Here is a 12,917-nt window from a genome sequence, read left to right as displayed (position 1 = left end):
TGGGTAAGGTGTTGCGGGTAGTTACCGTAACAGTACCCCCCCCCCTAAACCCAAGTCTCTTGGGCGTTGACGTTATATTATACGGATGTATTAGGTGGTTCAGGTATATTAGGGTGCCGGCGGTGATAATTGGCGGCAGCCGTTGTATCCTTAAGTTCTAAGGCAGGCTCCCAGGATAACTTATTATAGCCAGTCTATTTGACAAGGTATTCGTGTCGCTTTCGGCGTCGGTTGAAGCGGAGGTCTTTAATGCGGTTGACGTAGTACTCCGGTTCGCTATTAATCTTAACAGGTTCAGGAGGAGAGTTTTCTTGGCCAGGAAGGTAATCCGAGGACGGGGCGGCAGGCCGTAGGAGAGAGACGTGGAAGACAGGGTGGATCTTTATTGTATCAGGCAGGCCCAATCGATAGGCGTATAGTGAAACCACTTGCGTGATTAGAAACTTTCCGAGGTTCTTCCAGTCGAGCTTCTTGGACTTTCATTTTGTACGGATATTCCGGGCGTCTAGCTAAACTTTATCGCCAACGCGGTAGGATGGTGCACCGGTGCGTCGACGGTTAGCGAACTCTTCTTGCATCGCCTATGCCCAGGTCATCTTTTCACGGATAAACTATTTAATATCGGTTATCTTATTAATTATTTAATTAGCCTTACAGGCTTACAGCGTTTAGTAAGCAGGGCGTTGTATTCCTATAGGGGGTTCAAAACCTATTTAAGGGTTCTATCCTGTAACAGCAACGAACGGTGTTACTATAGTTAATTTAGATCTTATATTATTTACTTTAAATTAAGCCGACGGCAGCCAGGTTACCTAGTTATCTTGCTAGTAGTTTATATAAGTATAGAGGACTTATTCTAATATAGAATTAGCCTTTTCCGTCTAGCTATTTATTTTAGGGTAAAAGGCTAATAATAGTTAGGCTTTAATTTATAGTTATCTATATAGTTTATCCTAAAATATAGAAATAAACTGCAATTTTTAATTAGAGATATATATATTAGGAAGGCTGTAATATACCTAAATATGCCGGTAGAATAGGTTAGCAGTGGCTTAAGCTATAATTATCTTATAAGGAATAATATATTAGTACTTACTTAGGCGATCTACTATAACTATAATATTAGTATAGCTTTCGGATTTAGGTAAATCTATAATAAAATTAACAGAAATATCTTGCTAGTAATATAGCGGAACTAGTAGTAGCTTTAGGAAGCTGTTATATTTTTCTTTTAAAGCCTTTATATAGTAATAGGTATAATAATAGGCTATAAATTAACAGATTATCTTAAATATCTAGGGCTAGTAGTATTCTTTCTAGAGGATTTTAAAGGTTTTTCTGCAGCCTAGATAGCCGCCTATAGGTGAATTATATATATATTAAAGGAGCTTAATTTTTAATTTATTATAGTTAGGAATTGCAAGGCAATTATAGTAGAATAGTTTACTATTACAGACTTTATATTTACTTAGGGTAATTTTCTTTAAATATCGGGTTCTAGATTATATTAGTTCTAGAACTTCTTATATAAATTTATTATTAGGGTATTCTTTCTTAATAATTTCTTAAATTATACAATTGGTTTCTATAAGGTTTAATTCGGTAAATAACTTAGGGCGTAATAGAGTCTAATTTCGGGCGGCTTAGGCTTCTTCCTGCGCAGGTATATCCTGTATATAGCAGGTTAGGGTATCCGGCTTCTCTCTAAACTTACCGGGTCGGTATATAATTATAAAGTTAAAATAAGACAGGTATTTTGCCCAGCAGGCCTGTTAGTAGCTAAGCTATTTTATAGTAGCAAAGTATTACAGGTTTTTATAATTACTAAGAACCTAGATTAGAAGTACAGCACTTTTTAGTTCTAGGCGCTATTATTTAAAGCACCGGATAATCGCAAGGAGTTCATTATTATAAATCTTATAGTTATATTTAGCAGGGTTTAGCCGTTTAGAGAAGTAGGCTATAGGCCTTAGAACTCCACGCTTATTAGTCTATAATAGGATTCTGGTATTTATATAATTAGATAAGTTGGCTTTAATAGTTATTAGTAAATCCGGGTTAAAGTAGCGGAGAATTAGGGCAGTTATAAAAGCTATTTTAAGATATTTAAACGCTTTCTTACAGGGTTTATTAAATTAAAATTGCATACCCTTCTTTATAAAAGTAATAAAAGGTGTAGCTAAGCTAAAGAAATTATTAATAAATTATTAGTAGAAGTTAGCAAATCCTATAAAGGCTTATATATCCTTTATATTACAAGGGGTCTCCTAGTTATAGATATTATTAATCTTATTCGGGTTTATACTAATTCCGTTAGTTAATATTATATACCCTAGGTAAGTAATACTGCTCTAGTAGAATTTATATTTATTAATATTAAGTTGCAGTCCTGTATTTTTTAAGGCCTTAAGAACTAGTTTTATATAGTATTAGTATTTTTTAAAGCTTTTGCTATATATTAGGATATTATTAATATACGCGGTGCAGAATACGTCTAGGTATAGGCGGAGCATATTATTTATATAGTACTGGAATATACTAAGGGCGTTAGCTAGTCTAAAGGGCATAACTAGGTATTTAAATAGGCTATATTATATCCGGAAGGCTGTTAACTATTTATCTCCTTTCGCAATCTATAGGCGATTAAGCGCCGAGATAATATTAAGCTTAGTATAATACTTAGCCTTACTAAATTAGGCCAGCGTTTTTTAGATTAATAGAATTAGGTAACAGTTCTTAATTATTACTATATTAAGTGCTTGGTAATTAATATAAAATTATAAGCCTTCTCCGGGTTTCTTAATAAAGATAACAGGAAAGGCAATAGGTAATAAGCTAGCACGGATAAATCCTTTTATAAGGTTGTTATTAAGGTACTTTTAAAGCACCTTTAGTTTATTCTAGAATATGCTATATAGCAGACTAAACCTATATTATTTTTCTTTTTTTAGGACAATTTTATAGTTATATATACGGTGTTCGGGCAGCTTATTAGCTTTTTAGCAGGAGAAGTTTTTTAAAAACGGGTAATACTCTATAGGGACCTTTTGTCACAGTATTAACCGCGATACCCTACCTACCGAAATTCTGCCGCAGATTGCTACAACTCCAGCAATCTGCACCGGCCTACTACTGTTGGCCGGCCTCCTGCTCTGCCTGCCCTGCTCCGCTCCCGTCTCGCTTCCGCTTCCTATCCTGTCCCGCTCCAGCCACCTACCGGCTGCCCCCTTTTCCTATTACCTAATCTGGTAAGAACCTCGCGTACATGCGTGCCACGCGCCGAAACGGTATAGAGGCCGTACGCCACGCGCTCGGCCACGCCCTTATATCCGGTGGCCTGTCTCCCGTTTTCCTATTCCTTATACAACGTCTTAATTCTCTATATAGTATTATATATAGCACCTAATTAACGCTCCTTTTTAAGCCCTCGACCTCTTGCGTATAGCGCTATTATAATATTATATTATATCTACTTTTACTACTATAAACACCCCTACTAACCTAACTATAATACTTTTAAAGCTTATTAGCTCTATAAAAAAATAGCAGGCTGCTGTAATAGAAGTTCTATCCGTCTAAAAATAGGAAATTGCTGCTCTATAGAAGGAAGTAGCCGCAATTTAGTTTAAATCTACCCCTATTCTACTACTAGCGCCTAACTAATAATTTGCAGGGCCTTCTGTTTATAAATTAAATAATAGCTTAATACCTGCTAATAATATAAACTATATACGGACCCTAACTATTAAAGTTACTCCGCCGACTTTAATAAACTTCTTCCTAACAGCCGCCGCCCCGCCAACTCTAAAGACTAAATATCTAATTAACCCTTTAATATTTAAGGGGAGTTAAAAAGAACTTCTAATTTTTATCCGATAACTATAGTATAAACTGGAAGGAAATACTAATTAATACCTAACTAAATATGCTTGCCTACTATATACTTACTCTTAATTAGAATCTAACCTGTTAACGCTTATTAACCCTTTAATAGACTAAGATATCTATACTATTAATTAACTTATCTAATTTCTATAGGCTATATATAGCAATCTAAACTAGAAACTTATATCCTTAAATTAACTCTATATACTAAAGTAAAAAAGGCGTGCTTTTATATTATACTTTACTAAATTTTAATAACTTACCGCTAATATAGATCTAAATAAAGCTAGCCTAATAACTTAGCTCTAATACTTTCTCTTTAATAAACTCTGCTATATAATAGTTAGTGCTACTACCCCGGATAATCTAAATAATTATGCCAACTTAATTGCGAAGTATAATAATAATTTATAATTCCTGCCCGGCTAACCCTTTTAATATTCCCCTCCGTTATAAAAGAACCTAGATATAATAGAAATTAATATATCTAAATATACTCCAGCCGGCTTAGCCGAATAAAATAAATATTATTAAAAGGGCCTCTGCTTTAAATGCGGAAAGTATAGCTATATCTCCTGCAATTGCTCTGTCCTTTTACCCTAAGTCTAATTATCTAGTGTAGATAAGCCTTTAAGCCCCTAACCGCGTATATACGCACAATTAACTAATTCTACCTAATTTTTATCTACCTGCTATTTTTCTATATCTACCGCTTTATTCTTTAGCTCTAATTAATCTAGAGGTAGCTGCTTATTCTATATAAAAAAGTTATTAAAAGCCCTGTTCCGGGGCTAAGTTGCCCCCTAGAACTATTCTAACCCCGGATTTCTATAAACCTATTTAAAGAACCTAAACCTAACTCCTAAAAATAATAGATTTTTATCCCCGTTTTTATATAATAAGGCTCTACCTATATAAATACTATAGCTCTAATTAATAGTAGAGCTATAGGTATAGGTTATATTTATAGGAATCTAGCGCGCGTATAGAACCTCCGCCTTAACCCGCTCTTTTATATTTTACGCCTAACTAGATTTAATAGAAAAATGCTTAAAAAAGAATAGATTATATACTCTGCGCAAGTAACCCTCCGCCACCTAAACTATATAGAATAGATCTGTTTCTATATACTAGAACTCGGTAAATATAAGCTGCTACTAGAATAGCCCTGGCTATATAAGCACTATATTAGATTTAACTATAATAACTAATAACTATTATTTTAATTATCCTAATACTAGGCGCGATGCCTGCGCAACTTCTAAACCTCTGCAATAAGAACTTATATAGAATAGCTTCCTAAAGCGCCCCTTATTAAGCAGTGCCTAATACCTCTAACCTAACGCTTTTACTTATAGTAATTAAGCCTGTCTATATAACACCGATATAATTACTAGCTTCCTAAAATAGTACGCTAGATAAATATACCTAACCCTAAACCTAAGCTAGAAACTAAACCTAAAACTAAATCTAATTCTAAATTTAAACCTAATACCCGGACGGATATCTATATACTAAATATAGTATCTATAACCCGATTAGCCTAATAACCTAATTATAAAATCTTTACTATTACTATTACTAATATTAATAAGGCCTTAGCTTTAAAAACCTAAACCGACCTAGCTATAAAAGTCCTAGTATAATATTACTATTTACTAAAAACCTTTTCCTAACAGAAAGCTAATAAGTTACCTAAATACTAAATATATAATTATAAAATTATACTTAAAGACAGTAAACTGTATAGATTTAGCCCGTTATATAGAATATTATAAAATAAATTAAAGGTGCTAAGAAAGTACCTTAATAATAACCTCGCGAAAGAATTTATCCGTACTAGTTTATTACCTATCGCCTCTCCGGTTATCTTTGTTAAGAAGCCCGGAGAAGGCCTATAATTCTATATTAACTACCGCGCGCTAAATACCGTAACTATTAAGAACCGATACCTAATTCCCTTAATTTAGAAGACCCTAGTATAATTAAGCAAGGCGAAATACTATATAAAGCTTAATATTGTCTCCGTATTTAATTGCTTATAAATCGCGAAAGGAGATAAATAGCTAACTGCTTTCCGGACGCGATACGGCCTGTTTAAATACCTGGTAATACTATTTAGATTAGCTAATACTTCTAGCACGTTCTAATACTATATAAATAATATACTCCGCCTATACCTAGACGTATTCTATACTGTATATATTAATAATATTCTAATATATAGTAAAAACTTTAAAGACTACTAGTATTACGTAAAGCTAGTCCTAAAAGTAATAGAAGCCGCCGGCCTATAACTAGATATTAATAAGTGCAAATTCTATTAGAATAAGGTTACCTACCTAGGGTATATAATATTAACCGGCGGAATTAGTATAGACCTAAATAAGATTAAAAATATCTATAACTAGGAAGTCCCCTATAATATTAAAAATATACAAGCCTTTATTAGATTTATAAACTTCTACTAATAATTTATTAATAATTTTTCTAGCCTGGCCGCTCCCCTAATTACACTTATAAAGAAGGACGTTCTGTTCCGGTTTAATAAGTCCTGCCGTGCGGTATTTAAACAACTTAAGACAGCGTTTACCACCGCCCTAATCCTCTATTATTTTAACCCTAAACTGCCGATTATTATTAAGGCCAATTTATCCAACTATATAAACACTAGAGTGCTCTTATAAATAGATAAATAAGGAATACTTTAACCTGTGGCCTACTTCTTAAAATAATTAAGTTCTGCTAAATATAACTATAAAATCTATAATAAGGAACTCCTAGCAATTATCTAATACTTTAAATAGTAGCGGCCTAAACTAGAAAGCGCAGTATTCCTAATTTAGGTTTTTAGTAACTATAAGAACCTGCAGTACTTTATAACTATAAAGTAGTTAAGCTACTAACAGGCTTATTAGTCTAAATACCTGTCCTAATTTAACTTTTTAATTACCTACCGACCTAGTAAGTATAGTAAAAAGCCTAACGCCTTAACGCGTTGTACGCAAGATACGCCTGCGTAAAAAAAAGCTTAAGCAGCCCGAAATTAGATACTGCTCTATCCTAACCTGTTTATATAGTTAAATCTAATAGAAACTAACTAAATAATTTAGGAGATTATTAAGGATAAATACCTAAATAATAAGTTTATCCAGGAAGTCCTGGAAATATTATGCTCCGGAGTACGCTACTTTAAAAAGATCACCCTAAGAAAATATAAAGAGCAAGATAGTAAGCTCTACTTCCGCAACTAAATAGCAATTCCTAATAATAATAAACTAAAGATTAAACTACTTTATTATATATATAATTCCCCTATTAGCGGCCACCCTAAATATAGAAAAACTCTAGAAATCTTCTAAAAAAAATACTACTAGCCGCATATATTTAAAATAATCCGCCGATTTATAGTATACTATTACACCTATTACTATATAAAGGCTTTAAGAAAAAAGTATAATAGCTTTCTAAAACCCCTGCCTATCCTATAGTATTACTGGCGAGATATTTCTATTAACTTTATTATTAAACTATTTAAATCTAAAGGCTATACTAATATTATAGTTATAGTAGACCGCCTAAGCAAGTACTAATATATAATTCCCTATAGAATAATTACGGCTAAGGCTATAGCTAACCTATTCTACTAATATATTTAGGTATATTACGGATTACCTAATACATGTGTATCCGATTAAAGATTACAGTTTATTTCTATATTTTAGGATAAACTCTATAAGCAACTATATATTAAAGCCTAATTATTATCGGCCTTCCACCCGGAAACTAATAGCTAAATAGAGAAGGCTAATTTAATACTAGAATAAGTTCTCTGCGCCTATATAAACTATAAGCAAGATAACTAGGTTATCTAGCTACTGTCCGCTTAGTTTAAGGTAAATAACACCTAATTTAAATTAATAATAGTAATACTATTTATTGCTATTTTAGGATAATACCTAAGAATAGGCTTTAAACCGCTATTAGGAACTCCGCGCCCTGCCTATTAAGTACTGTAAGTACTTAAGGCTAATTAAATAGTTAATAAAATATTAGATATTAAGCAGTTTATCCGTAAAAAAATAACTTAGGCCTAAGCAATATAAGAAGAATACGCTAACTAAAAATATATAGGCGCACCGGCCTATAAAATAGGTAATAAAGTCTGGTTAAATATACGGAATATCTATATAAATTAACCTGCTAAAAAGCTTAATTAGAAGAACCTAGGGAAGTTCCTAATTATATAGATTATTTCTCCGTACACCTATTAACTAGGCCTACCTAAATTTATAAAGATATATCCTGTCTTCTATATTTTATTACTCTGTCCTGCCGCTCTATAAGCTAACTACCTGCCTAGCTAGGAGTTGCCCCTACCTAAACCTATTTAAGTTAAAAAAGAGACTAAATAGTATATTAACTATATTAAAGGCATACGCCTAAACCGGCGCTAAAAGCAATATAAGTACTTAGTCCGATAGACTAGATATAATAACCTATTCTAGCAACCTGTTAACAACCTAAAGGATACTACTACTGCGGCTAATTATTATTACCGCCACCCTAAAGCTTATAATCCTGCGTTTAATAAGCCCTATTCTGCTAAACCCTAAAACCTTAATTAAGATTTAATTTATAGCCCTACTCCTAATAAATAGCTATATATATTATAAATAGCGCCTTTTACTCGCTAAAAAACTTAGGTTTAGAAGGGGGGTACTATTACGGTATTAACCGCAACACTCTACCTACCGAAATTCTGCCGCAGATTGCTATAACTCTAGTAATCTGCACCGGCCTACTACTATTAGCCGGCCTCCTGCTCTGCCTGCCCTGCTCCGCTCCCGTCTTGCTTCCGCTTCCTATCCTATCCCGCTCCAGCTACCTACCGGCTGCCCCTTTTTCCTATTACCTGATCTGGTAAGGACCTCGCGTACACGCGTGCCACGCGCCGAAACGGTATAGAGGCCGTACGCCACGCGCTCGGCCACGCCCTTATATCCGGTGGCCCGTCTCCCGTCTTCCTGTTCCTTATACAACGTCTTAATTCTCTATATAGCATTATATATAGCACCTAATTAACGCTCTTTTTTAAGCCCTTAACCTTTTACATATAGCGCTATTATAACACCTTTATTACTAGGTTAGTATACTTCTTCTTAGCTAAGGCCTTATTAATATCGGCGATAGTAATAGCAAAGATTTTATAATTAGGTTATTAGGCTAATTAGGTTAATATTTCTACTTTAAGCAGGTAGATATTTAGTTTAGTATTAGGCTTTATATTAGGATCTAGTTTAGATTTAGGTTTAGGTTTAGATTTAAGTTTAGGTTTAGGTTTATTTAGCTAGCGGTTTATTTTAGGAAGCTAGTAGTTATATTAGTATTATATATATAGGCTTAACTATTAGGAACAGAAGTATTTAGTTATTAAATAAGGTGCTTTATTAGAAGCCTTCTAATATAGGTCCTTGCTATTATTATATTAAAATATATTAGCAGGTTTACGCAGGTAATAAGCCTAGTAATAGAAGAAGCGGAAGAGCAGCTATTAGTTATTATAATTAATTCTAATACGGTGCCTATATAGCTATAGCTATTCTAGTATTAAGTTATATTTTCTAATCTTTAGTATATAGAAACGGATTAATTCTATATAGTTTAGGTGGCGAAGGGTTATATATATAGAGTGCGTAATTTTTCTTTTTTTTAGTTATTTTCTATTAAATCTAGTTAGGTATAAAATAATTAGTAGCAGGTTAAAATAAAGGTTTTATGCGCGCGCTAGAGATCTGTAAATATAACCTATACCGGTAGCTCTGCTATTAATTAGGGCTTAGGCATCTAATTATATAGAACCTTACTGCAGGGAAAATAGAGCAAGGATTTATTATTTCTAGGAGTTAACTACAGGTTCTTTAAATAGATTTATAGAAATCCGGGGTTAGAATAGTTCTAGGGGGTAACTTAGGCCCAGGACTAAGCTTTTAATAGCTTTTTTATACAGGACTAGCATTTTCCTTTAAAATAATTAGAGCTAGAGAATAAGTTTATAAATATAGATAAACAGCGTGCAGGTAAAAACCGGGGCGGGCTTATAGCTTATATATATATGCGTGGACTTAAGAGCCTATTTAGGCTAGATAATTAGACTTATAGTAATAGTATAGAGCAGTTGTAGAAAATATAGCTATACTTGCTATACTTATAGCAGAGGCCCTTTCGGCGGCGTTTTTCTTATTTAGCAGATCTAGCCAGGGTGTAGTCTAATACCTTAATTTCTATTATATTTAGGTTCTTCCGAGCGGAGGGTTAATAATAAAAGGGACAGTTAGCTGGTAGGTATTAGAGATTATTATTATATACAGAAATTAGGTTAGTATATTTATTTATATTATCTAGAATATAAATACTAATTATAGCTCTATATAGCTTATCCGATAATAAGTATTAGAGTTAGGTTATTAAACCGATTTTATTAAGGCCCGTATCGGCGGTAAGGCGTTAGAATTTAGCAAAGTAAGAAATAAAGCTATATTTTTCTTATTTTAGTAAGTTAAGTTTACTTAGGGCAGTAAGTTCCTTATTAGGATTACTATATATAGCCTGTAGAAATAATATAAATTATTCTACTATTTATATAACGTATTCCACTACTAAGCCGGCTAAACTACTAAGCCGGCCACTTTTCCTTAGTATAACCAACACTATATTTATACAGCAATATATTAACAACGCAGCGATTATCTATCTTAGCAAAAAGGCAGTATTAATCTCGCGCTTTAAGCCTTTACCTTTAGTTAATTTAGGACTATATAACGCGCTGCAGCAGCCTTTAACGTACAATATTAGCGGCTTTCTAATTAGCTCCACGGAATTACGTTTCGACCTTAATTACGACTAAACTGCCTAAAGCTTACTGCGACCGAAGAGCATATAATTATATAATATATCCTTAACCTAGACTTGTAAGGATTTGCGCCCTAGTTATATAAGGTGGCAGATATAGCAGATAAAGTACTAGCTGCGCGTGGTAGGATACTAGTAGGTAAGAACTAGACTTAACGGTTTATATCTTATATAAAGGAGCTTAAAATAGCTTTTAATTAGGTAAAGAACCGCTAGAGAATACTCTAGGAAGACCCAGAGGTTATTAATACGTGGTTTACTCTCGTGCAAGAGACTATAGCTAAGTATGGCATCTATCCAGATAATATCCACAACTTTAATAAGACTAGCTTTTAAATAGGTATAATTAGTATAATAAAGGTTGTTACAGGTTTAGAGAAATATATAAGGCCTAATCTTATTTAACTAAGTAACTAAGAGTAGGTTACAGTTATCTAGAGCATCTGCGCTACTAGATATACAACCCTACTATTTATTATCTATAAAAAACGCGTTTATATCTCTGTATAGTATAAGGAAGCAGAAATACTGTATAATTAGAAGCTCTCTATCTCTAAGAACGGCTGGACTAATAATAAGCTTAGTTTTAAGTAGTTAAAGCACTTTAATATATATATAAAGGCGCGTTAGGTAGGGTTATATAGGTTACTAATTTTGGACGGCTATAAAAGCCACCTTAACTAAGATTTTAAGGATTATTATATTAAACAACAAATCCTTACCCTCTATATACCTGCGTATTTATTGCATATACTTTAGCTACTTAATATAGTATACTTCTCGCTATTAAAGCTAAAGTACTCTTAATATATATAAAACTTAGCACGCCGACACGTCTACTATATTAATAAAGAAGGCTTCCTACCAGCCTTTAAAAACGCGTTTTTTAACGTGTTTATATATAAAAACTGCAAGAAGGCCTTTAAGGCCTCTAGATTAGTTCCTATTAACGCGCAGGTAGTTCTTAATCGCCTTAATATACGGTTACGGACCCTACTACTAGCACCCCTACTAGAAACACTATAGTAATTAAAGACCCTAAGTAATATATATAAATTTAGATTATAGTTAAGGCTAGTAAGTAATTCCTTTATATAGTTACTAACAACCGCCTAAAAAGGCTTCTTAAAGCTTATTAAAGGAGCCGAAGAGATGCTATACGAAAATATACTTATTAAAGCCCGGGTTAAAGAGCTTAAAAAGCAACTAGTAGAGATAACTAAGCGTAAAAGTTATAAAAGAAAGCGAATCTAGACTGGCGGTATAATAGAGTATAGTACAGCAGCGTTATATATAGCTGCTAAAGTGTCTAGAGTATCTAATCCACGGAAAAAGGTGGGTAGTAGAAATAGTGCAAATAGGGCTTTACTAGCTTAACAGCGCTATAGAAACTATAGAAAGGCTGGGCACAATATATATATATATAAAAAGGATTAAGAAGCTTCTTCTAAATCTAATCTAAGTATATTGTATATAAGTTCTATAGCTAGTTGCGAATAAATTAACTACGCGCATATAGTATTAGTTATGCTAAGGAAAAGTAGCCGGCTTAGTAGTTTAGCCGGCTTAGTAGTAGAATACGTTATCCTAATCTATTAAAGAATCTATTAGCGTTAATAGGTTATACTCTAGATAAAAGTGCGCGTATAGCAGGCGGGCTTATTTAGTAGGGTATTAGTCCGCGTTTTTTTCTAGTTTATATTATAGTCTTTAGATAAAGCTAAGAAGTTTCTTTTAGCAGCCGTTAAATATTAAAGGGTTAATTAATCGGTTAGATTTCTAGGTAGGCAGGTTAGAATATATTAGGAAGGTATTAAAAAAGGGAAAAGGTATAACTTTAATAGTTAGGGTCTATATACAGTTTATAGGGGCAATAGGCTTTAAGCTATTATTTAATTTATAAACAGTGTTCTCTATAAATTATTAGTTAGGCGTAGGCGGTATAAAGGAAGAGGATTAGGACTAGATTATTAATATTTCCTTTTATAGCACTGCTATTTCTTTTATAAAAATAGATTATTAGCGCTATAGGGCTTCTATAAAGGCAGATTATTAGTTCTGCAGGGCTTTTATAAACAAGGATTATACTATAGTAAGCTATTCCTTTATAGAAAAAACTA

At 33.1% G+C, this 12,917-nt stretch overlaps 1 protein-coding gene across 1 annotated transcript; it reads left to right on the top strand.

Annotated features, from left to right (window-relative positions):
• Positions 1–11,613: 11,613 nt before the first annotated feature.
• BDZ99DRAFT_359223 (uncharacterized protein) lies at positions 11,614–11,790 on the top strand (the record flags this gene model as incomplete). Its single annotated transcript, XM_033714656.1, has 1 exon — positions 11,614–11,790. A coding segment is annotated over one exon (177 nt), but the record flags the coding sequence as incomplete, so codon positions are not given.
• Positions 11,791–12,917: the final 1,127 nt, after the last annotated feature.

This window comes from Mytilinidion resinicola, assembly GCF_010093595.1.
Source record: "Mytilinidion resinicola strain CBS 304.34 unplaced genomic scaffold BDZ99scaffold_33, whole genome shotgun sequence".
Taxonomy (NCBI): domain Eukaryota; kingdom Fungi; phylum Ascomycota; class Dothideomycetes; order Mytilinidiales; family Mytilinidiaceae; genus Mytilinidion; species Mytilinidion resinicola.
Note: the sequence above shows the minus strand (reverse complement) of the source record. Positions and strands in the feature narration are given on the sequence as shown.